Genomic DNA, 23,322 nt, shown 5'->3' with positions numbered 1-23,322 from the left:
TAGGGTGGCCATTTAGCCTGACCTGGGCCATGGGAGACAAAAGAAATCTTTGGGGCACTACATCTATTTCAGAGGAGATAAGGTCAGAAATCTGGGGAAAGGAGAACCAGCCTGGTGGGCTCTAGCCACACAAAGGGAAGCAGGCCTGCCATGAGACACTAGTGCCCTCTGCTGGGCTTGTGACCAGTCCCCAGCCTGCCCCAGCAGCACATGGAGAAGAGTCACTGGCCATGTTATAAATATTGTTATTTAAAAAACAAAAACAAAACACACGTACATTAGGTCCTGGGTGGCGGAGCCTCAGGGCAGGCAGGAGCAGCAGGCACTGATGCTAGAGGGTGAAGACCCTGCCCTCTGCCACCCAGGCTCTGTCCACCAGCCTGTCACTCTTCCCTGGAGACCCCTTCTCTCACACTTTATCATCTACTGGCATCACCCACCCCACATGGCATATACCACCCATCTCTGGTCTGGGGCTGAGGGCAAGGACTGCACTAGTCCGGGGAGTAGGGGACCCTTGAACACCAAAAGCAACCTTGAGAGGTGCCAATGATAGTGTGCTGGGGGTGGGGTTACTTTAGAAAAAGTGGACACAGACCAGACTAAGGAAGAAGTCTGAGGCAGATGGTGAGGGTGGCCCAGGAGCCACAGCCTCACACAGACCCGAGGCAGAGAGCAGCTCATCGGGTCACTGGTGATCATCCAGCTGCTGTAGGAGTGTCCGCCGCCGCCTCTCCAGCTCACCCTCACTCAGCTCACTTTCTGACGTGTCCCAGCCTGTCTGTTGGAGCAAAGGCACCACTCACCCTTAGCCTCTACTGAGAGCCTTGGAAGCTCAGCCAGCATGCTTACTGGCCTGGGGTCCCTGCCCCTCACCTTCTCCTTCTTGATTCCAAAGCCTGGGGAACGGTTAGGGAGCTCTGCCTGCCGGAGCTCCCTGTCCTTGTCCTGTTCTTGTTCTTTCTCATTGCTCTCCTTGCCAGCTTTCTCCTCGGGGTCTGTCTCACTCTCAGGACTATTCTGTAAGAGTCCAGAGCCCACCACCCTCAGTTCCCATGGATAGCCCAGGAGGCAGTAGAACAGAGCTCACAAAATAGCAGGGGCTTAAGTAGAAGTTCCTTCACTCACCGACTTATGCCTTCTCTTCTTAGTTTTCTTTTTTGGTTTCTTGGCTTTCCGAAGGCCATGATCTGGAGATAGATAGAAAAATCCCTACTAAGTCCCAACAGGACAAAGGAAGGCTCTTTTTCTCTGTTCTAGCCCCTCTGTTCATTCTTCACAGGCAGGGCCCTCATGCTCTGAGGAAGTCTAAGTTGGTCCAGTTTTCCTTCTTCAGGTTCTTGCCTGGACAGGTAGAAGAAGTTCTTTCTACTCCCACAGGTGCAGCCCTCCCAATCCACTCTACCCTCAAAGGAGCTGGAGCTTCCTCCAGTTGGGGTGGGGGGCTTGCAGGGGCGGGACATTCTCAAGTCTGGGACAACAGTTCTCCAACTTCTAGGCTCATAGCAACTGCTTACCTGCTCCAAGAAGGTGGGAGGAAGGGGAGCCCCGTCCTCCAAGGGCAGCACCCCCACTTTCAACTGAATCAAGTGAAGAAGAGGGCTCAGAGCCTGACTCTGAGGGGTTCCGCCTTCTCCGCTTGGGGGGCCGGAGAGATGGTGGGGGCAGCTCCTCCTCTTCTGACTCAGAGCCCTGGGCAGATCAGCAGATATATGTCAGTGCAGAGGTTCTCTGGCCTCCAGAAGCCGGCTAGGAATTGGGGAGACAGCAGGGTCCAGGACCAAAGGAATCCTCAAATTTCCCTCCAAGGGAGATAATATAGGGGGAAAACAAGAAGTGTTTATTTCCCCGAAACAACCCAGCTTCACCTCACGTCCCTTCTACCCGCTAACTCACCGAGGGTGAGTGAGAACGCTTGTGATGGTGCTTCTTGCCTTTCCTGCCATGCTTTCGGCCTTTGGTGTGGAGGTGCTGGCATTCAGTCTGCTAGAGGAAGAGGAAGAAGGGTGAGGACAACATCAAACTTAGTCCCAGGAAGGACCCTACCTCCTAAAATCTGGCTTTGCCTCCCTTAGGCTAGAGCCTTCTGCCTGTCCCAGGGATCCTTCAGGCCTCCCCTTCCTTAGCTTAGCCAGGAGTGCCCTAGGGGTAAGAGGGAGTCCACTGAGGTCTCTGTTGAACTGGTCTAGGGAGTTCAAGGGCCTGGGACAGATCTAGAGAACAAGCAGCCTGCCTCACCTCCAGCACCTGTAGGAACTCCCGGAAGAGCCGGATCCTCTCCGACTCCAGGGTGATCTGCTCAAAGGCTGAGTCACACACAAAACGCTCACGGACCTTTAACGAGGAGAGCACTGCTGATCAGATTAGGCCCTACTCAGCCTGGCCTGGACACCGCCATGAGCACAGGGCAGGGCTGGGGCAGAGAAAGGAAGGGAACTGGAGCTGGCCCAGGGCTGTGACGTGACTGGGGTGGGCCCTCAGTGGTGAAGCACCGCTGCCCTCAGGCTTGAGGGTGTTTGGGGCCAGGCTATGCTCCTGACCTCTTCCCAGGCAGTGCCTAGCTCCAGAGCAGGCACAGCCTGCCTCAGCATGCTTCGAAAGGCAGCTTCCCTGCGCCGCATCCTGCGTGCCTCCTCCTTCTCCCGCTCCCTCTCCCGCGCCTCTGCTTTCTCCAGCAGCTGAAGATAGAAGGGACACATAGGAAAGGGTCACCCAGGAGGGTGGACGCTGGGTCCCACTCAGGCATACCTTAGAGGAGGTGGAAAGCTGGGGTCTGGGCTTCTACCACCATCCCCTGAATTGGGAATACAGTCACTGAGTGAGAAGGAATGGAACAAGACACTGGGATAAATTAGAGAACTGAGCCCCATGCCCTGCCCAGCCCCTCACACTATTGAAGGTCAGCTTGATGTTGCCTGCGTCCAGCGCGGCAGCCCTCTTGTCAAAGCTTATGACGTGGGCGAAGTCCTCAAAGGCCGTATTCACCTCCACGCAGAAGCCCCGGTCCTGTGGGCACAGTAATGCATGAAGCAGGGGCACCACGTGCCTGAGGCCAAAGCTGGCAGGCAGAGTGGTCACACTACAAGATGGTCAAGAAGGCCCTTCCCCCCAGAAGATACCCGCAGGACTGTGATATGCATCAGAAACCAAGCTGTCGAAGTCCTCATCACCTGAGAAGCCTCCATACCTACCCGTGGTTTGGATGTCACATGGAGCTGCAGGGCTCGATGTCTCCCAACTGCTGACTGATGTAGGAGTTTCTCACAATTAGTTCTTTGTTCTTTTGGCTTAAACCTCTAGCCCCAGCTGGGCCATCCTGCTGCTCAGTAGTGCTTCCATGCATTCTCAGTCAACATTTGCAGGCCCCTACCCTTTACCTCTATGGAGTGCTTACTGTGTACCAGGTACCACGATGAGTGTTTCACACAAATTATCTCATTTAATCCTCCTGGTTCTACATTTAATAGGTCCTAGTATCCTCATTTTACACAGGAGAAACCAAGGTTTAGAGAAACTAGGGCACTTGCCCAAGATCTCACGGCTGATAGATGGCTGGGCAAGAACTCTACCCTGGGTGTCTCTATCCCCAAAGCCTATGCTTTCAAGCACCACACCCACCCAGATTACTTAGTCCATGAGAGAAATAGGGGCCACCAGGTGTGCAGCTCCCCATCAGTACTAAAAACATCTCCATGGGCCAGTCTCTGTGCTTTTCATTTAAGCCTTACAACATCCCAGTGAAGCAGAGGCTTAGAAAAGTGATCTCAGTTGGCCCAAGATGACATGAGTGGTAAATGAAGCCACTAGAGTTCAAAATCTGGCTCTCACCTCAGTTAAGCACAGGCCAGATTCCCTTCCTCTCTCTCCACATAGCTCTCACCTGTAGCCTTCTTGCTAATGGCAGAGGTGTGCTCCTCTTTGCAAGGGTACTTCCTCCACCCTGCTCCAGTCCTTATCAACACAGCATTCATTCTCAGGGAACTGAAAGCTTCAAGTCACCCTCGTCACTGGCTCCTTCCAGCAAGCAGACGCTTCACCTAACCTGGAACAGCCTTTCCACCCTGCTCTCCACTTTATTAACTACCTCTCCTGTTTTCCTTTGTTTCAAAACCTCTTGAATTGCAGCAGAAAGGAAAAGTAATAAACATTTATTGAGAATCTATTAGACACTTTACAAATGTTATTTCTCCCAATCTTACCTATGAATTATCCCTGATTTACAGGTGAGCCAACAAGTTCAGAGACATGGAACTAATGGAGGTCTCAGAGCCAGTAAGCAACCAAGAGTTCTCTGACTCTAAAACGTGTGCTGCCCCGTCTTGCCGCCTCATTCATGACACTGCTCTCCCAAAGGTTGCTCATGTCTACTAGCCAAATCCAAGCCCCTCTCCTTGGTCCTCACTCATCGGGTCCTCAGTGCCTCTACCATTTACTTCAACACTCCCTTCTCCAGGTTGCCTCCTCTCCTGCCTCTTTCATTACATCTCTTGCATATTCATGTTCCTGAGAACAGCACTTAGTCCTCTTTCCCTACCCAATATGTACTCCCTAGCAATCTCATCCTTAATCTCCTGATTTTCAAACTCATCCTAGACTGGATGTTTCAGACACTTCAAATTCAACAGATCTCAAGATAATATATTTCTTGTGAGCACCCTCCATGGATCTCCCTGACCCAGATCTGTGTCCAGGGCTCTCTGTGTTACCCTATGGCATGAGAGGCACCATCATGGTCTGCCTGGCTGTGGAAGGCAAGAGGGAACTCCTGGGCTCATCTGCCCGCCATAGGAAGGAATCCAAAAGGGCAAAGAGGAAGGGAACTGTCTTTGAAAAGCTGCTTTCTCAGGTTGTGTGGTGAGACAGGACTCGGTGAGGATAGGCCCCTACAGGCCTATCAACAGTATCAGCCACTCTATGGCTAAAAGTTAATTGTCCAATAAAATTTAGCTATCCCAGCATAAGGCATTTCTACTTTATACGATTATCCTGTTTTAAAATATTATATTTGCTTTATTTAAGAGTAATTCCCCAGATGGAATTCCTGTTTACTACAGCCCTGCTCTTCGCTTTATCCTTACTAATGGTGCCATCATCCACTGCCCTGACACCTCTGATTCCTTCCTTTCCCTCAATTTCACAGAGTAATCTGTTGATTCTACTTAGTGACTCTATCCCACTGGTTTTAAACTCTCCCCACTTTTTTTTTTTAACAGCAGAAACAGTTTATTAAAATAGAAATTTTATGTAGAACCTCTATGTGTAAGAAAGATTCAAGCTGCTTCACTTGAAAACAGGAAGCAGTACAAAATCCCCCCACTGAGCCCTGAGCCCCCCACCCTTGCTTGTCTCAAGGCACATACACGGAAACCCAGAATCTCAGAAGCACAGCTGGAGCGCTACAGCTTGCCTTCTGCTGCTGCCCCCACTGCCCCTGGCTAGGATCACTTCCTACCGAGATTCCTGCACAGTCTACTGACTGGTCTCCCTGCTCACCTCTTCCATCCCTCTAACCCAACTTCTAGCATCTAGTGCTTCTTGAAATTTTGTACCAAGTAGCCCCAACAGTAGGAGAGGTCTAGGGATGAGTCAGAAGAATACGACTATTTGAATTTCTCGCCACTATCAGTTTTAGTATCTTATGGCTTCAAGAACTCCTCTACCTACCACCACTGCCTTTTCTAAGGACATAAGTATGTACTCTAGACTGAAAGGTGCTACTATATACCATCACCACTGGCTTTTCCAAGACACCATCAAATCTGATCATTCCCCAGTTCCTCATTACTTACGAGAGAAAAATCCAAATTTCTTATTTTAGCATTCAAGGCACTTTACATGCAGGGCTCTACTTCCAAGCTGGGGTATATGGTTCCAGAGAAAGAGCGGATACACCTCACAATAGTATGATACATCTTACCTAATGGTAAGTAATTTAAAATATTAAATTTATATTAAACAGAGAGGTACTATGGTGTTAAAATGCAACACCTACGTGAATCTGTAAGGCAAAACAGGACTTCAAAGAAACATATGTGCAGTGGGACATTTCTAGCTTTATTTCCAGATCCCTTTCAACCCAGGTACCATTTAATCTCTGTAATTAGGTGTACTTTGGTGGAACACACACCATTTTTTAGATGAGGAAACAAGCTCAGAAAGGTCAAGTGACCTGTCCAAGGTCACACAGCTAGGAAGCAGTTAAACTAGACTTTTACTTAGGCAGTCTGCCTCCAGTCTTGCTCCTAACCACTGTATTGTATTATCTCCTCAAATGCATCAGAATCTTCACTTCCATAAAGAAATATGCTTTCTCTTTGTTTTTTTCTTTTGGAATACAAGGCTCTCTTAGTCCATCACTCACTTTTCCACTTTTGATAGATGTAAATATTGAGAACTATTTCTCTTCTCCAGTAGAAGAAAAGCAATAGGGCATGTGTGATGGTAAATGGCACCTGACACTTGTGCCAGTATCAAGAAGGCACTAAGGAATGATAAGATGGATTACTTGCCCTTTCTAAAGTGGTGTCTCAGTTTGAGTCTGCAGAATGCCTTGCAAATCCAGCTCAGTGCTGCTGGATAATCCATATTGACAGAGAAGCTAAAGATTCGGATTTTTTACGTGAAGTTTTCTGATTTTAAAATGTTAGCAACAAATTCCAGTTTTTTAAAAAACACTGTACAGGCCACAAAGAACAATCTGTGTGCTACCAGTTTATAATTAGCTATGCTTCTTCCTCCTCAGACATGGCATGCCCTTTCCACCCACTTGCCTTCACTCCTGTAGTATCCTGTGTATACTCCAACCTCTTCCACCTACTTATTTCTAAAGGTGCAGTTCAAATGTCAGTTCTTCAGATTCCTGTCTCTGTAATAACACTTGCCCCTCTATGTAACAGTTCTCATGTATATCTTCCTATTAGACCATGTCTAGGCCAGGCGTGGTGGCTCACGCCTATAATCTCAGCACCTTGGGAGGCCGAGGCAGGCAGATCATGAGGTCAAGAGATCAAGACCATCCTGGCCAACATGGTGAAACCTCGTCTCTACTAAAAATACAAAATTAGCCAGGTATGGTGGTGTGCGCCTGTAGTCCCAGCTACTTGGGAGGCTGAGGCAGAAGAATCGCTTGAACCTGGGAGAGGGAGGTTGCAGTAAGCCAAGATCACACCACTGCCCTCCAGCCTGGTGACAGAGTGCGACTCTGTCTCAAAAAAAAAAAAAAGAAAGAAAAATTGTGTTTTCATTACTGTATCCCTAGTGCACAGTAAAGGATCACAGTAGATATCTGCTGAACCAAACTGCAATGCTCCTACAAAGCAGGACTTATCAGGGAGTCCTCTGCAGGGAGTGTGCCCTGCACCTATCCTGTATCCATCCATAACCCCAGCCTCCCTCACCTTAAGGATGTCCTTAATGATCTTCTTTTCATCATGGAATCGTGCCTTCAACTCCTCCACATAGAACTTGAACAAGTCCAGAGGGGTGGAGCCTGCAGGGAGGGAGGGAGGGGGGCCTGGCGGGCGGCAGCTTCCCAAGGCCTGGGGGCTGCGCCGAGGACAGGATCAGGGAGTAAGGGGTGCAGAGAGGCTGGCAGGACAGGAAACCAGGCCAGAGAAGGGGGAGCCTGGCTGCCTTACCCGGCTGGCCCAGCATGTTGGCAAAGCGGACATCAGTGCTGACTGCTGGATACAGCTCCATCCAGGTAGACATAGAGTGTAGCTGCCCTGTCTCATGCAGCTCATCCAGGAAGGTCTGAACAGGGAGAGGCCAGTTATAGGGAGCGTGAGACAAGGAGGGAGGCAGAAACACAGAATCAAGAGGGAATGGCAGAGGGAGAGGCAGGGACAATCCAGATTGAAGAAATAGGCAAGAGAGGCAGAGGTGAAGAGATGCAAATGGAAGGCTGAGAACAATGCAAAAGGAGAGAATGTAAATACACAGAGAGAGACAGAACAAAAAAGTATGAACAAGCCAGCCTGAGAGGCAGAGAAACAGAAACCTGCCTGCAGTAACCCCTACCACTGCCACCCACAAGCTGGGGGAATAAACTCTGCCTGTCAGGCACCCCACCCAAGGGAAATTAACATGGCCTAGCTGCCAAGCCGTGCCTGTAGGGTGCTCTCTGCTGGCAGTTTCTGGGTGGTGCATACATCTAGTCTCTCAAGAAGAGCACAGACCAGAATTGAGGGGTACAGTACAGAAGCAGACTGTAGGCAGAGAGAGGTCTCATGGAGCTTGGTCAGGGCTAGGCACAGAAAGAACGGGCAGCCTAACCTGAAGGGGGCAGGGAATGGGTGAGGAGGTTGTGGTCTAGGGCAGAACCCAGCTCTGATCTAGAAAGGACAACAAAGATACCTGGAAGGCCTCCCGATTCTTGCGTTGCTGGCGTCGCTCCCGAAGCCGGGCCCGCTCCCGTTCTTCCTCCTCTTCCCTTTCCAAAGCTCGGATGTGCTCCTCAAAACAGATCAGTGCATCTTCCTTGTCCATGTCTAAAGACAGGCAGGAGATTCAGTGGGCACTGTACCAGCAGGACACTCTCTCAGACCCCAGCACCCCTAATGTCTCAACAATGCTGTCCTATGGGTGCTAGGGATAGCCAGGGTGGTGGGGGAAGGGCCAGGAGAGGGCTCTGTGGGAACAGCCACTGGAATGGTGGTTTTTAGGGGGGGGGGGGCGATCATTAATTGTATAAGAATCAATAAGCAAGTATTCAACTCTTGGGAATTCAGTTATTAGAAGCTATAACATGAAACCAGTTGTCTTAGGATCTGAGGTTTCATATCTTATGGAACTGGAATCAATTAGGCTTTGATGCTATTTCAGAAAGTGAATTTTAGTATCATTGGTGATTACAGGCCAACAACAGTCTATTGTAACATGTGTCCAATTAAGGCTTGTAGTGCTCTAAGACCATATTCACCAGGTGTAGTGGCTCACGCCTGTAATCCCAGCACTTTGGGAGGCTGAGGTAGGTAGATCAAGAGGTCAGGAGTTCAAGACAAGCCTGGCCAAGATCGTGAAACCCTGTCTCTACTAAAAATACAAAAAAATTAGCCAGGCATGGTGGCAGGCACCTGTAATCGTAGCTAATCGGGAGGCTGAGGCACAGAATTGATTGAACCCAAAAGGCAGAGGTTGCAGTGAGCCGAGATCACGCCACTGCACTCAGCCTGGGTGACAGTGAGACTCCGTCTCAAAAAAAAAAAAAAAAAAAAATATTCACATGAATTAAAATCACAATCATTGACATCTCTAGGACTTATGATTTCTATCCCAGAGCTCTTCCTCCAAGGATACACAATGTCTAGGCCAACGGTGGACACCAGAGGGAGGAGTGTCCTGAAGCATTCTGGGATCCCCAGAGTCTAGAGAGGTACAAGAACTGAGTGAGTGTTGGGTACTCCTAGGGTATCCAGGAGGGCAGGAGGTACAGGGGAGTGGTGTGAGGCATACTCTGGGGGTCCCAGGTCCAGTAAGGAAAGGGACAAGTAGGATTGGAGGCCCAGGCTTACTCTGCAGCTGATGGTCCTGAGCAAAGCTGGGATTATCCATGAGGTACTGCTGGGCCTGGGACCACGTGGTTTGGAAGTTGACACTACTCATCCCATCCAGGATGTTCTTTAGGGCCTGGATGTTGCGGCGCCGGAGCTGCTTGGCCTGTTCCTGGGGAGCCAAAGGATCAGGGTGAGGTAGGGCAGGCCAGAGCTACCCAAGTAGCCCTGGGCAGAGGAGGACCTGGGGAAAGATAGCTAGGAACCCTAGGAAGAAGGCCATACTCAAGACTTTCATGTCTCAGGGAAGGGGAGTACAGGTTACAGACCCATCTCTCTGAGACTCCTCCTCCCTGCCACACCCAGGACTATAGGCCCAGAGCAGAAATGGGATGTGCAAGTGCAATAACAGCTTCAAAATAAGAAGCTGGGACACTGGGGAAGTGGAGAAGTAAATGGCTAGGGTCCATAACAAAGCAAAGACAGGTAAAGTCTAGGATGAGATAGGCTGAAGGCTCCTGCCCAGCAAACATTACCTTCTCCTTCTTGGCCAGAAAGAAGAGGACATCATCATAAACTTCTTTCCGATCCCTCTCAGGGACCACAGCCCAGACCTCCAGCTCCCCAAAGGTCTGTTCTGCCCGCCTGTGGAGCATATGGGCTGTGAGTAGGTAGAGAAAACACAGAGACCCTGGACCTTTGTGTTCTCAGGGTTCCCAAGCCCCAGCCCAGCCTGGCCTCCTGACCGGTAGCGGGTGGTGGAGGTCATGCGTTCATGCTGCTCCAGGAAATGCTGCAGGGTCTGCTTGGCCTCCTTGGCCCTTAGCCGGGCCTCCTCCTTCTCCTCCTTCTCCCGCTGCGCCTTGTAGGCATTGAATGCCTGCTTTTTCTCACTGAGTTTGGGCAAGGCACTGGGATAGAGGGTAGGAGTAGGGTAGGGATAGAGACGTCAGCCTGAACAACCTTGCAGAGCCCACAAAGGAGGGTCACGGGACACTGCAGGCTGCAGGGGTTCCAAGGGCACAGATGTCTGGGATCTGAATACCATTCCCGGAAAAGTAGGGGGTGACAGGAAGTGAGGGGAAGAGATGCAGCTCCAAGGCACTGCTAATGCTGGGCCCATTTACTTTGGGGTTCTCAAGTCACTGTCTGACTTCTTCCCTATCCAGGACCCTCATTCCTCAGTTAATTCAATTCAGTTTGACTAAATTCAACAAGCATTTATTGAATGTGTCATGTCAGATACCTTTCCCTTCCTTCTGGAAGCCCTCCAGCTTTTCTTCCCCTTGTACCCCAACCCAATCTATCACTGTCATGACTCTGGTTCCCTTAGAGCTGAACACTGAGCTGGGGTTTCTTAGGGAGTCCCTAGCATAGCTGCTCTCATGAACAGGGCCTAGCTCCCTCTGCCCAGGCATACCTGTAACGGGGGTCAGTGACCACCATCTTCATGGCCTGTTCCCATGAGGCATTGGAAGGGACAGCCTAGAATGAAGCAGGTGGGAGTCATGGGGCCTGCCCCAATCCAGCCCCCTCCAAACCTTCCCTGGGAGCCCCATTCTAGCACCTTGTCCCTCAGCAGTTCCTTGAATGCCTGCTTTGCCTTCTCCCGGTTGCTCCAACTGAGGCCAGACCTCTCTGGTTCTGGCTTTGATTCCTCCTCCTCCTGCTGTGGTGGCTGATGCTGTCCAGCAGAACTGGAGGGCACAGGGGACTCAGCCACAGGGTCCCCCAGCCCTCATAGCTCTCAGTACCCTGAACTCTTGGCAATGTATCCCTCCTTATTCCCCAGGGCAGCCTTTTTCTGCCTTTCAGAGGTCACATTCAGATCTTCAAACCCTTCCTGAGAGGCCCAGCAGAGGACAAGGGTTGAACCAGGCTGGAAGCCTGAGGCTAACATTGGGAATGCCATGGGGGGCAGTCCTCACCTACTGGGGCCCTCCTCCAGCTGTTGCAGGAACCCCTGTTCCAGGGGCTGGGTAGCCTCCGACACATCACAATCTTCACTCCCACCTGGCTCAGGTTCCAGGAGGCCTGTGGGCACTGGGATGGGGCCAGGAGGTACAGGTGGGGGGTCAGGCTGTGGCTGAGGCGGCTGTGGCTGAAGTGTCTGTGGCAGCTGCTGCTGCTGTTTCCTGCAGATGAGCCAGAAGGGCAGTGTCCAGGACGAGAGCAGGAATGGAGGAGTTCAGGTGCTGGCTGGTCTCTCTGTCCTGGGAAGCACTAGGGCCAGAGGAGATGACTCCACAAGGAGACAGAGCTGGCTCTTCCTCCCACACTGTAGAGATCATGGCAAGAGAGTCTACTCCCACACCCGAGGGGCCCCAAGTATAAATGGATAGGTGGGCAAGTCACTCACCCTGCAGCCTCTTGCTTGACTAGAACTGCAAAGGGAAAAGACAACAAAGTCACAGGGGCAATAGGGAACCCCCAGAACTCCTGACCTGGCCCACCCCTAGGACGTCTCACCCTCCAGGTCATCCAGATCCTTGGGCCGGGTCCAGCGAGACTCTTTACTCTGGTTGTTATAGTAGTAAGGTTTTCCTGTGTCTGACTTGTACTCTTTCCAGGGACATTGGGACAGGAGCAGCTGCAAGAGGATGGGTTAGGAGCCATCAGTGGGCTGGGCATGCTCTCCAGCCAGTCAGGGGAGCTAAGGGAACCCAGTGAGTAGAGGACACAGGAGCCTTTAGTTACCACCTGGCCTGGCTCAAACTGGGGAAGGTAGACTTCTTGAGATCCTATGGAGATATTTCCAGGGAGGGTGGGGAATGGTCAGGGACCTTGGGATCAGAGGAACCATCATGAGTATGGTTAGAGACTAAAGGAAGGCCAAGGAGTTGGAAGGGTCAGGGCAGCTGAAAGGAAGGGCCAGAAAGCCCAGCTCAGGACCTCTGCCTTGGACTTGAGCACGCTGGGCTTCTCCCACACGGACTGCTTGTCGTCAGCATTGTAGTAGTAGATGCGCCCATCTGGGGCCACATGCTCACTCCACAGGGCCCTCTGGCGGCGGGGGTGGGGGGCGGCACAGAATTGTGGTCAAGGCCCCTTTTCCAAAGCCTCTCCTCACCCCAAAGATTTAACCATCAGTCCCCCACTCTCAGGCTTTCTCCCAGAGGCCCCTGAGCTAGAAGAACTCACCGGAGGGCCTGTCCCAGCCACAGCAGCTAAAAAAAAAAAAAAGCCACAGGATACATACTAAGTCCTTGCCCCAATCTCCATCTTATCCCCTTATTCCTCCCTTATTCCATCCCCAGTAAATATTCCCCTGGTCCCATCAATATCCCAGGCTCCCTGGCATCCCAACAGGCATGATCCAGGGTGGCTCCAGTCCACGGTCCCCTCTCCCCTATGCCCCCCAACCTCCGAGCCTGGGGGGAGCAGGCCCCCAGAAGACTCACAGCTGGCGGTGTCCGCACCCGGAGCCGTCTGCCGAAGAAAGAGGAGGGGGAAGGGTTGGGGCCAAGCCCAGTGGCCCCCAGGACCCAGGCCGTGGGGGATGGAGAAGCAGGCCAGGCCAGAATTCATGTGTCCTGCTGCTAGAGATCTCTGCTCCCTAACAGGCTTCCCCCACCCTTCAGGGCCATGGCTCTAGGATCCCAGGGGAGAATCATATAGCAGCTCCATTCTTCATTCTCCTCAAGTGAGAGTATTTGGTTCATTCCTTCACAGTAGATGCCAAATTCTATATCCTACCCAGACTCTGCTACACTAAGCAATAGCATAACAAGGCACAGCAAGATCCCCAGCTGCTACTGACTCTTCTGGGAACAAAGAGGATGTGAAGAACTGTATTCATGTGTCCACAGTGTGTGGCTCCGTGAGGATAAGAGTGCTCCTTAAGGGAACTGGACGTGGCATGAGAGTAACAAGAGAATGTGTATGTCTTGGGGATGAGTGGGAAACTAGAAGAGCTAAGTACATGGCTGGCAAGGAGGATTCTTTTTTTTTTTTTTTTTTTTTAAGACGGGGTTTCACCATGTTGGTCAGGCTGGTCTTGAACTCCTGACTTCAGGTGATCCGCCCGCCTCGGCCTCCCAAAGTGCTGGGATTACAGGCGTGAGCCACCACGCCCGGCTGGCAAGGAGGATTCGAGTGTGAGGAGTGCTGCTGGGGACCTGGGTGGATGCAATGAGAAGAGGGAAAGAATGGAGGTCATATCCCTGTATTTCAAGTCAGACTCACGGAACTGCAGAGCGGAGCCTGCTACCTGCTGGTCCCCAGTGCTTACCGCTGCGGTGACGGGCACCGCTGGCATCAGCATTCCTGGCATCATCGGAGGAACCATTCCTGGTATCTATGGATACAAAGAAGACAGAAACCAACCACCAAGGTAAGGGCTGGCACAGAAGGGACAGGGTACCTTAAAGGGTCCTAAGAGACCTCAATGGAGCTATGACCCTCACTTGGGCACTTACTTCCTCAGGCAATCCCCAGATCCTGGCCTCTCACTTTGCCTGAGAGTTGTCTCATCAGACAAATCCACATGAGTCTGGCCCAAAGCTCCTTTTCCTTCTCCAGTTTCTGAGGCCCAGGTGCTCACTCTTATCTCCACCCCCAGCTAAACTGACAGGGTTTTCTGAGACCCCAGGGGAGGAGAGATTACCTGTGTGAGTGGTGGTGGCGCCCCCATTGGTGGAAGCATTGGGGGCAGGATGCCAGGTGGCATGGGGGGGATGGCTGGTGGTCTCTGACTCAAGGGGGGTAGCCCCATTGGAGGAAAGGGTGGGGGGATCCCTGGAGGGGGCATCTGGAAATGAGGAAAGGAAAAGATACTGAGCAGGGAAGACATTGCCTTGTCAGAGGCAGAGAGGACCTGTCAGGAAATATCCACCGCCTTCCACAGCCCTCCTCCCCAACCCTCCACCCTGGCTCTGAGGCAATTCCAAGGCTTTAGTTTGAGAAGCACAAGGCCTGAAACTGCCTCCCTCTTCACCACTGAGAAAGACTGATAACTGGGGTCTAACAGGTGAGCACACATCTTCTTTTTTTTTTTTTTTGAGATGGAGTCTTGCTCTGTCGCCAGGCTGGAGCACAGTGACCCAGTCTCAGCTCACCACTGCAACCTCCACCTCCCGGGTTCAAGTGATCCTTCCGCCTCAGCCTCCCGAGTAGCTGAGACTACAGGCGAGTGCTACCATGCCCGGCTAATTTTTGTCTTTTTAGTAGAGACAGGGTTTCACCATACTGGCCAGGATGGTCTCGATCTCTTGACCCCGTGATCCGCCTGCCTCAGCCTCCCAAAGTGCTGGGATTACAGGCGTGAGCCACCGCGCCCGGCCCAACAGCTTCTTAATTATAATGGGAAAGGAAAGGGAGAAGGGAAGTTTAACAGCACCAGACTGAGACTGGAAGGCTCCACCTCTTCAGCAATTATCCCCAAAAGAGGCCTCTCAGATGAAGGGGCAGAAGGCATGTATCCAGGTACCCAAATACCCCAGCCCCCTGCCTCCCATCCCTTTGTCTCCAACTCATAACCACCAATACCATTCCAGCCCGAATTCTGTGGCATATTTAAAGAGCATAGGTAAGGAGTAGTGAAAGAGACAGAGAGTTCCACCCTGCCCTCACATTAATGGGGTCCTTTCCCTTCCACTTCTCCTACCTCCAGCCCCAGTGTGTCCTAAGGTCAAAAAGACAAAGGGGGAATTGTCAATGTCATGTACTGAGAGCTTCACAACAGCTCTCCCCACCCCAATGCCCAAGTAAAACCATCCCTCTTCCAAGGGCAACAAAAGGGGCATTACACAAAAACTGTGCTGGTGATGCAGCAGTGGCTAGGGGCTGGGGAGTCGGGGGTGCAGGCTGGAAAAGCCAAGCCCAGGGAAAGACATAAAACTTACGAAGGGTGGTGGCATCATGGGGGGCCCCGGTGGGAAGGGGGCAGGCGCTGCTGGGGGCCGGGGACCAGAATCGGGAACCGACTGTTGAGGGAGAGAAAAGTCATAGGACCCAGGATGGGCAGAGGTGGGCTTTTTGCAGGAGGGAAGCGGAAGTGATGAGGATGAAAAAGGAGCACAAAGTTCAGAAGGAGGGTCTTCAAGCCCAATTTCCTGCCCACCCCAAGCTCTGAGCCCTTGGTAGGTTTGCTCTCTCTTATACCAGCTCAGAGTCAGCTGGCTGAGCCCCTTTAATGTCATCTTTATTTTGAAAGTTTCCATTTTATCAAAGCAACAAAAAACATGGAAGAGACTTCACTACAGGCACAGTATGGCTCTATCCAAGCCTTCTAATCCATTCTGCCTGTGGGCAAGGATGTTCCTCTTTCAAATTAGTTAGAGGTCTCTTTTATTCCCCAAGTATCCAGGGAGGGTGTTGCCTCTTTTCTAGTTCCCCTACCTTAATTAGCCCAGTTACAGAGATTCAATCCAAAGCTCTCTCAACACAAATAGTTGCTAGTCCTTTAAAATGCTTGTCTCCCTAATCCTCATCTCTTCATGACCAGATTCCTCCCCTAACTGACCTCATCCTTAGCCACCGACTTTCTTTGATGTCTTCCACTTCCAATTGCCAACGTCATCTCTTTGCTCTACCTTCATCCCCTTTTTGGTGGCCATCCTGTCTGCACCCCAACCTTTAGTTCTCAGCTTAAGTATCACTTATTTATTACTTCCTAACTCTATGTAAAGTAGTTCCTTCCTATTTCTCTATCTGTTCCCCTTTTTAGTTTCCTCATGTATATAATTTTGCAATTATTAGGTTTGCCTGGGTATGTTTCCCCCAACAGGAGTGTAATAACATGCCACGGGCTGGGCACGGTGGCTCACACCTGTAATCCCAGCACTTTGGGAGGCCGAGGCGGGCAGATCACCTGAGGGCGGGATTTTAAGACCAGCCTGGCCAACATGGTGAAGTTCCATCTCTACTAAAAATACAAAAATTAGCTGGGCATGGTGGTGCATGCCTGTAGTCCCAGCTACTTGGGAGGCTGAGGCAGAAGAATCGCTTGAACCCGGGAGGCAGAGATTGCAGTGAGCCAAGATCATGTCACTGAACTCCAGCCTGGGCGACAGAGCGAGATTCTGTCTCAAAAAAAAAAAAAAAAAAAAAAAATTCCATGAAGACAGGGATCATATCTGACTTGTTGGAAGCTGGATTCCTGGTACCTACCACAGTGTCTGGCACATAATAGGTATTCAGCAAATACTGAATGAATGAAGAACAAATGAAGGAACAGATCTCTATAGAGAACCTTCTAATTCTAAAAATTCATTTTATAGGTATAGCCCCACATGGCCAAAATACTGTATGTCTAAGGTTTTCATTTCAGTATTATTTGTAAAAACAGAAGATTGGAATCAGACTAAATCTTCACCAGTAAGGAGCTATGAAATTATATACACACATAAAATGCAATACTATATACAGTTATAAACAAGAATGGAAAACTTATTGTCTCAGTATGATATTTAAGATACATTAACAAGTGGGAAAAAAAAGCAAGGGGCAGCAAATTTTGATCATTTGTATAAAAAATCAGAGACAAAAGATGACATACAAGAAATGGTAGAGAGGGACAGAGGTAAAGGGGAGACTTATCCCCGTATGACTTTTTGTATCTTTTGAATACGCAGCCATATGACTATATTGCCCATTCAAAAAAACAAACAAACAAAAAACCCCAAACTCACTGTAAGTGAACCAAAGCTTGGAGATGCAGCTAAAAGGCCCAGCCCTGCCGGGCATGGTGGCTCACGCCTGTGATCCAAGCACTTTGGAGGCCAAGGCAGGCGGATCACCTGAGGTCGGAATCGGGAGTTCAAGACCAGCCTGACCAATATGGTGAAACCCCGTCTTTATAAATAAAAACAAAACAAAACAAAAAAGGCCCAGCCCTTCTGCCTCATTGCCTGAAAGTTAGGGGGTGATAGGGAGGAACTCTAGGGAAAGGTGGTATCTGGCTGAAGAGAAGCCACCTCACTGCTGCCAATTTCCCCTATGTTGAGAATGTTCAGCATTTAAAAATGCCTTCTCATGTCTACCTTTAAAATACCTGTTTCTGGCCTGGTGTAGTGGCTCATGCCTGTAATCCCAGCACTTTGGGAGGCTGAGGTGGGTGGATCACCTGAGGTCAGGAGTTTGAGACCAGCCTGGCCAACATGGTAAAACCTCGTCTCTACTAAAAATACAAAAATTAGCCAGGTGTGGTGGTGCACGCCTGTAGTCTCAGCTACCGGGGAGGCTGAGGCACGAGAATCGCTTGAACCTGGGAGGCAGAGGTTGCACTGAGCTGAGATTGGACCATTGCACTCCAGCCTGAGTGATAGAGTTCGATTCTGTCTCAAAAAAAAAAAAAAAAGAAAGAAAAAAAAAATCTGCCCTTCATCTCGTCCTAAGAAGAAAAGGGTATGAGCTAAACTACTTCAACATGACTCACCTTTTCTAAGTGTTCAACTGCTTTAGATCTGCATTCAGACCTGTTCTTGACCCCCACACTCTCCTCAGCATGGGAAGTCAGAAACTAACCAATACAGAAAGAAATACAATTTTCTGTGTCACACTTTCCCCATCTCAAACTGCCTCAGGGGCCTCTCTAACCTCCCAGATAACCATCTTTGGGTCCTGCCAGGCTCCAGGGGAACCCGTCTCAGAGACTGGCACCACACCATCCATTCAACTGTTCAAATGGAAACCTATGAGTCACTCGCCACAACTCCTTCTTCCTTGTCAATAAATCACTGAGTCCTGTTAACTTTACCTCCTCAAGATTTCTTGAATCTATCTATTTCTCTCCATTTCCTTTTCCACCACCCACCACCACCCATCTTGTCCAAGCCACCATCTTTTTCCATCTAATTGCAGTGGCCTCCCAACTGTTTTCCCCACATCCACTCCAATCTGCAGCCATAACAAGCTCTTCAAAGGCTTCCCCCTGCTCTTAGGATAAACAGTAAACCCCCTGCCCAGTGCGGCTATGAAAGGGTCTGCTACCCAGCTACCTTGCCAGCCTCCCCATGCTGAGCTCCTGAGTCTGGGCTCAAGCCCTACTCATCTTCTCTCAGCTCTGCCACCTCAGGCCTCCACCTTTGCCTGAGAAAACTGGGCTGGCCCTGCCAACCCTACAAACCTTGCCTGCATACACTTCACATCCACCTATCATTTCTACAGGAAAGCCTTTCCCAACTCCCTGAACTAGTCAGAGCCCTCTTTTATGTTTGTACAACACCATGTACCTTCTCCTTCGGCAATTATCCATTAGAATTTTAGTTATTTGTATAATCCTGATTGTATTATTGTTCTGTTTGGCATGAATAAAGAACAAATGCTGCCAATTAAATTATAATATCCCATCAATTTTAAGATGCATTCTGGCTTGACAAATGTTCCAATATGAGTCTCAGAATTAATGAAATATAATATCTGTGGCCCTTATTAGACTGAAAATACTGAAGGGCAGGGAATTCATCTGTTTTTGCCCACCTCATATCCAGTTCCCATTGTTTTCCTTACCACCCTCTATGGGTACAAAGTAGGTACTAATAAATGTTTGTTAACTTAATGACTAAATGGTCTTTGCAAGTCGTACAAAACAGTAAAGGCCACTGGTAAGTTAGGCCTGGTAGTTTTTCAGGGAACACAGAATGTCAGAATTGGAGGAGAACCTGGCAGCCACCCAATGCATCCTCCTTTTTCAGGGAATAATCTGTCCAAGAGGCCACAGCTGGTTAGAGACAGAACCAGGACTGGATCCAATCTGCCCGCTGGATATCCTCCCTTAAAAGCAAAGCTCCTACCACAGGAAGCAGGTCTATTTGCAATCTAGCATATCTCCTGCAACCTAAGTGGTTAAATCACCAGCTACCCAACATTTTCTTGAGAACTCATGGGGTTCCCGATTGCCTACCCTACAAAATCTCTCATCTAACAGTCAAAGCCTTGCAATGAAGGCTTCCCTCCTCCTCTTTGCACAGAATTGTTAGATTACCCTCAGGTGAAACACATTTCTTTTATTCTACAGTCTCATGCTTTGTTCAAGATGATCTATATTCACCTCCTTCAGGTTACCCTTATGACTATCCCACACACATACACACACTCCTACCTGTGTCCCTTCAGTATAAATGATGCACTACTTTGCAGAGTGATATGCTACTCTGTGAATGTTTGCCGGGTGTTTCATGTGGGACTGCCTGTCTCCCACTCATGTGGGGATTTCCCTACATTCAGGGATTGAGTTTTCTCCTTTTATACCTCCCCCAAGTGTTTAATCAGGGCCCTGCTCCCAAAGTGCTGTGATAAAATACAGTCTCATCTCTAACCTTATTAGACTTTTGCATACTGGAATATCCTAAAATGCATTTTGAAAACAGTGTGTACACAGGCATATGTACATCTGTATAAATTCTTTGCATATAGGCTGTGACAGAGAGAGGGAGCTTGGCAGAAGTCTTTGTGGCTTGGAGAAGGGAAACTGGAATAAAATGTTGGCATGGGAAAACCTAATAAAGTTAACTGTATACAGTCATCTTCAACTTGGGATGAAGACCTCTGGCCAGGATTCAGACACTGGCCTGTTCTGGACAGTTCCCCACAGAGGACAGAACAATGGAATAAACGTAAACTACTATGGAACTTCCAAAGCCTTTCCTTCCCTGAGCTTCCCGTGTTGCATCCCTGCTTTCCTGAAACGCCCCTGCCTGTCTCCTACCTGCTGCAATGCCATAAAACTTTGGGTCTTATTTCATTTCTGGGTGAGAATATGAAGAAATAACTAGTGAGAAGGAAGGATACAGAAATGGGTACTGAAAGAGAAGCAGATGCTGTGTCTTCCCTGGAACAAAAATATATTTGTGGGCTGAGAGATGATGAAGAGACACTTGATCATCTGATCATCATGTTCACCTGGGCCAGTGAGGGGCCACCCTTTTCCCACCATCAAAGATGCAATCAGTTCTTCTGAGTCTCTGTACATGTAAGGGGCATCTCAGAACTGAGCACTCAGAACAAAAGGAGAAAAGAACAAGAATGGAGAGGCAGAAGGAAAAGAATAGAGGAAATGATAACAGCTAATAGCTAATATTTACTGAACACTTATTATTAGCCAGATACTGTGCCAAACACTCATTTAATCCTGGCAACCATCTTAGAGTTCATTATTCCTACTTTACAGACAAAGAAACTGAGGTTCAGAGATTAAGTAACTTGGCCAAGGTTCCAAGAGATTAAATGGGAGAGGCAGGTTTGGAATCCAAGCAGTTTAACCCCAAAGCCTGTGCTTTCAACCAGTTCACAAAGCTGCCTCCCAGCAAGGATGATGGCGCCACAGATGATGCTTCTTATATTCAGATACATTTCCCTTTTTTTTTTTTTTTTTTTAACCCCACTCCTTATACAATCCAGAAATCCTCAACGAGCCAAGTGTTCCCAAGGTCTGCTTGGTCTAACTCACTCCCACTCCCTGAAGGGATATGTGTTGGAAGACGAAGGCTGGGAGGCACATCTCTCAGAAAGGGGTAGCCATCATCAAAAAAGAAAAAGCTGAGAGACCAGCTGGTTTCCCCGTGATCTACCTGCAGCCCTTTTCTTCAGCTGCCCCAAACAGCACCTGTCCTGACTCCCTTTCAAAGACCATGCTAGTTTCCAACTTTCTTGGACCAGCCCTACTCTTCCTCTTGCTCCCCAAAGATCTGCCTTACTAGAAAGTATCTTCCTGTTGCTTCTTTCTGATCCTGCCATCTCATCACTCTCCCTCTGAAGAAGTGAATGTTACTTTTGTTCTCCATCATTGTGGAGTTGGGTCTCAACCTCCTCCTCAGAGTTCTTCCATCCCTCTAAAAGGATACTGCTAGCCCGCCCCAGCCTGGCAGGCTTTCTACCATCCCCCAACACTCGTGGGGATTTCTCCAGCCCCAGCCCAAGGCCTCGCCTCCATCTTCATCCTTCTTTCCTTTGCTTCCCTACCAAACTCATTCTCCTAAAATTCCTCCTCAAAAACCCCTTCATTTAGACCCTGGAAGAGATCGGGAATTTAATTTTCATGCATTTCCTTTTTAAAAAAAATCGATGGGAAATCTGAGGCCCAAAGAAAGGTAGTGACTTGCCCAAGGTCACACAGAGTCGTTACAGTTTGTTGGTGGCCCAGCCAGGGCTGGGAGCCTCTTTCCTCAGAGGTCCCCTCTTCGCCTCAGGAGACAAGCTCTTGCGAATGCGGGGAGGTGAAGCAAGGAGTTCCCAAGTGGTCTGAGAGCACCCAGACTTCCAAAGAGAATGGGCGCTGGGGGAGGGGCATGTCGCACGCCAAATATCCCAGGAGGGGAAACTGGTCCCCACCTGTCCCCAGGTCCCGCGGCCCCCTCATCTCTGCCCTCTCTCTCCTTTCCCGATCTTTCTCCGCTAACCCACCCTCACTTCTCCCCTTTCCACTCCTTACCCCGCCCCGCCACTCTCGCCCCTTTCGCCCCCGGCCAGGCTCCATCATGGCCTCCCCCGCCCCTTCGCCCCCAGTCCCCGCCCCCATTACCCTTCTCGGGCTCTCTTCCCTCACCCTTGGCCCCTCTCGCCCTCCCTGGGGTACCAGCTACCCCCGGTGGCCTCCCCGCCCCCTCGGCCCCGGCCTGGGCCGCAGGGGGCGCTGTGGGACCGCCCGGGCCCCTCCACCCCGGCGCGGGGATGTTACCATGCCAGAGCCTCCGAGCAGCTGGGCCGGCTCAGCCCACCCGCCAGTAAGGGCCGCTCTGATTGGCCAGGCCGCAGCCGGGAGGGCGGAGCCGGCGGGGGTCGCACCCCTTCGTGGCCGGGACTCCGGTGGCTCCCGCCGGCAAGCGGGGCCCCCACCGGCCCGGTGTGTTCGGGCCCGGCCCCGCCCCTCCGGCGCGGAGAACCAGGCCCCGCCTCCGCGCCGCCGGGTCCCGGGTCCGCCCCCCAGGGGGCGGGGCGCGCCTGCTCCCTCCTCTGACTGACGGTCCGGAGTCTCTGCAGCTTCCCGCTGCCGGCGTCCTAGCTTCACGGACTCTGGCGCTCCAGGAGCCCAAGCGTTCACGCCGTGTGTAGGGTGCCTTTGCGCTGCACAGCGAATTTAATTCTCTTACAGCACTTTTAAGTTAATTAACTCAAGAACTATTTGTTGAGCACCTGTGAGATGGCAGGGACTGTCTCAGGCACTGGGCATACAGCAACTTGAAAAAAAGAAAAAAAAGCAGACAAATCCCCAAGATTCCTCCCCTCGTAGGGCGTACACGTGCTTCTCGCGTAACCCTGAAGTTCACTTTTGGGATCTGGCTCCCACCGAGCGCTGAACTCATGAGAGCAGGGCCCACTCTTGGACAGAAGTTAAAAATGTGAGGTACTTGCTGTGCTGTGCGGCTGAGGAAACCGTAACCTGGAGATCTGCGTTGAATGACCGGCCCCACGAACGCGGGTGCCGAAAGGCGCTGACCGCCGGCCTGCATAGCCCTGCAAAAGGCACTTCCTGTTCCCTTCATTCTCCCCTCACCTGAGCCAGAACTCACGTGGTTCCGTTCTGAGATCCAAAGAACTCAGGAGAGGTAGAAAAACCCCTGACACGAAGTAGTCCCGAGTTAGTGGTGACACCTGGGAGGAAAAGGAAGTGGGATTCACCCTTGTGGGCTGCTATAGAGAGAAACTGCTTTGTGGTTTAATCACAACGATATCCACATGGCCTCAAGTGAAAGCCCAGTTTTGCGGATTTTTTTTTCCCGTCTTTTGAGACGGAGTCTCGCCCTGTCGCCCAGCCTAGGGTGCAATGGCACGATCTCAGCTCACTGCAACTTCCACCTCCCGCATTCAAGCGATTCTCCTGCCTCAGCCTCCGGTTAATTTAGTATTTTAGTAGAGAACGGGGGTTTTACTATATTGGCCAGGCTGGTCTCAA

At 50.5% G+C, this 23,322-nt stretch overlaps 1 protein-coding gene across 11 annotated transcripts; it reads right to left on the bottom strand.

Moving 5' to 3' along the window:
* Positions 1–229: 229 nt before the first annotated feature.
* On the bottom strand, positions 230–22,142 carry PRPF40B (pre-mRNA processing factor 40 homolog B). Of its 11 annotated transcripts, none has more exons than XM_012441270.2 (26): positions 22,108–22,140; positions 15,335–15,415; positions 14,098–14,241; positions 13,723–13,788; positions 12,893–12,920; positions 12,633–12,658; positions 12,384–12,494; positions 11,961–12,081; positions 11,851–11,875; positions 11,420–11,626; positions 11,059–11,188; positions 10,912–10,976; positions 10,238–10,402; positions 10,028–10,136; positions 9,513–9,663; positions 8,356–8,489; positions 7,638–7,752; positions 7,398–7,489; positions 2,890–3,006; positions 2,541–2,678; positions 2,239–2,334; positions 1,897–1,986; positions 1,518–1,692; positions 1,129–1,190; positions 877–1,020; positions 230–781 (listed from the first exon to the last, which is right to left on the bottom strand). In XM_012441270.2, exons 1-26 carry the CDS (start codon positions 22,108–22,110, stop codon positions 689–691), a joined length of 2,688 nt encoding a protein of 895 aa, XP_012296693.2. In that variant the 5' UTR covers positions 22,111–22,140; the 3' UTR covers positions 230–688. The 11 variants fall into 11 exon arrangements, with proteins under 11 accessions (XP_012296693.2, XP_012296694.2, XP_012296695.2 ...); XM_012441271.2 differs by having other exon boundaries at positions 1,897–1,983; XM_012441272.3 differs by lacking the exon at positions 15,335–15,415 and having other exon boundaries at positions 22,108–22,142.
* Positions 22,143–23,322: the final 1,180 nt, after the last annotated feature.

The sequence above is a fragment of the Aotus nancymaae genome, unplaced genomic scaffold (genome assembly GCF_030222135.1).
Source record: "Aotus nancymaae isolate 86718 unplaced genomic scaffold, 86718_ANA_hifiasm-v0.15.2.pri h1tg000016l, whole genome shotgun sequence".
In the NCBI taxonomy this organism is placed as follows: domain Eukaryota; kingdom Metazoa; phylum Chordata; class Mammalia; order Primates; family Aotidae; genus Aotus; species Aotus nancymaae.
Note: the sequence above shows the minus strand (reverse complement) of the source record. Positions and strands in the feature narration are given on the sequence as shown.

What these genes read in the sequence shown, in the direction of transcription:
- PRPF40B (XM_012441268.2), bottom strand. Translation starts at nt 15,652, where the DNA reads ATGGAAACTTTCAAAATAAAGATGACATTAAAGGGGCTCAGCCAGCTG. An exon ending in CGCCACCACCACTCACACAG is followed by an intron (nt 13,789 to 14,097) that starts GTAATCTCTCCT and finishes TTGTATCCATAG; the next exon opens with ATACCAGGAATGGTTCCTCC. An exon ending in TGGCTGGGACAGGCCCTCCG is followed by an intron (nt 12,495 to 12,632) that starts GTGAGTTCTTCT and finishes CCCCGCCGCCAG; the next exon opens with AGGGCCCTGTGGAGTGAGCA.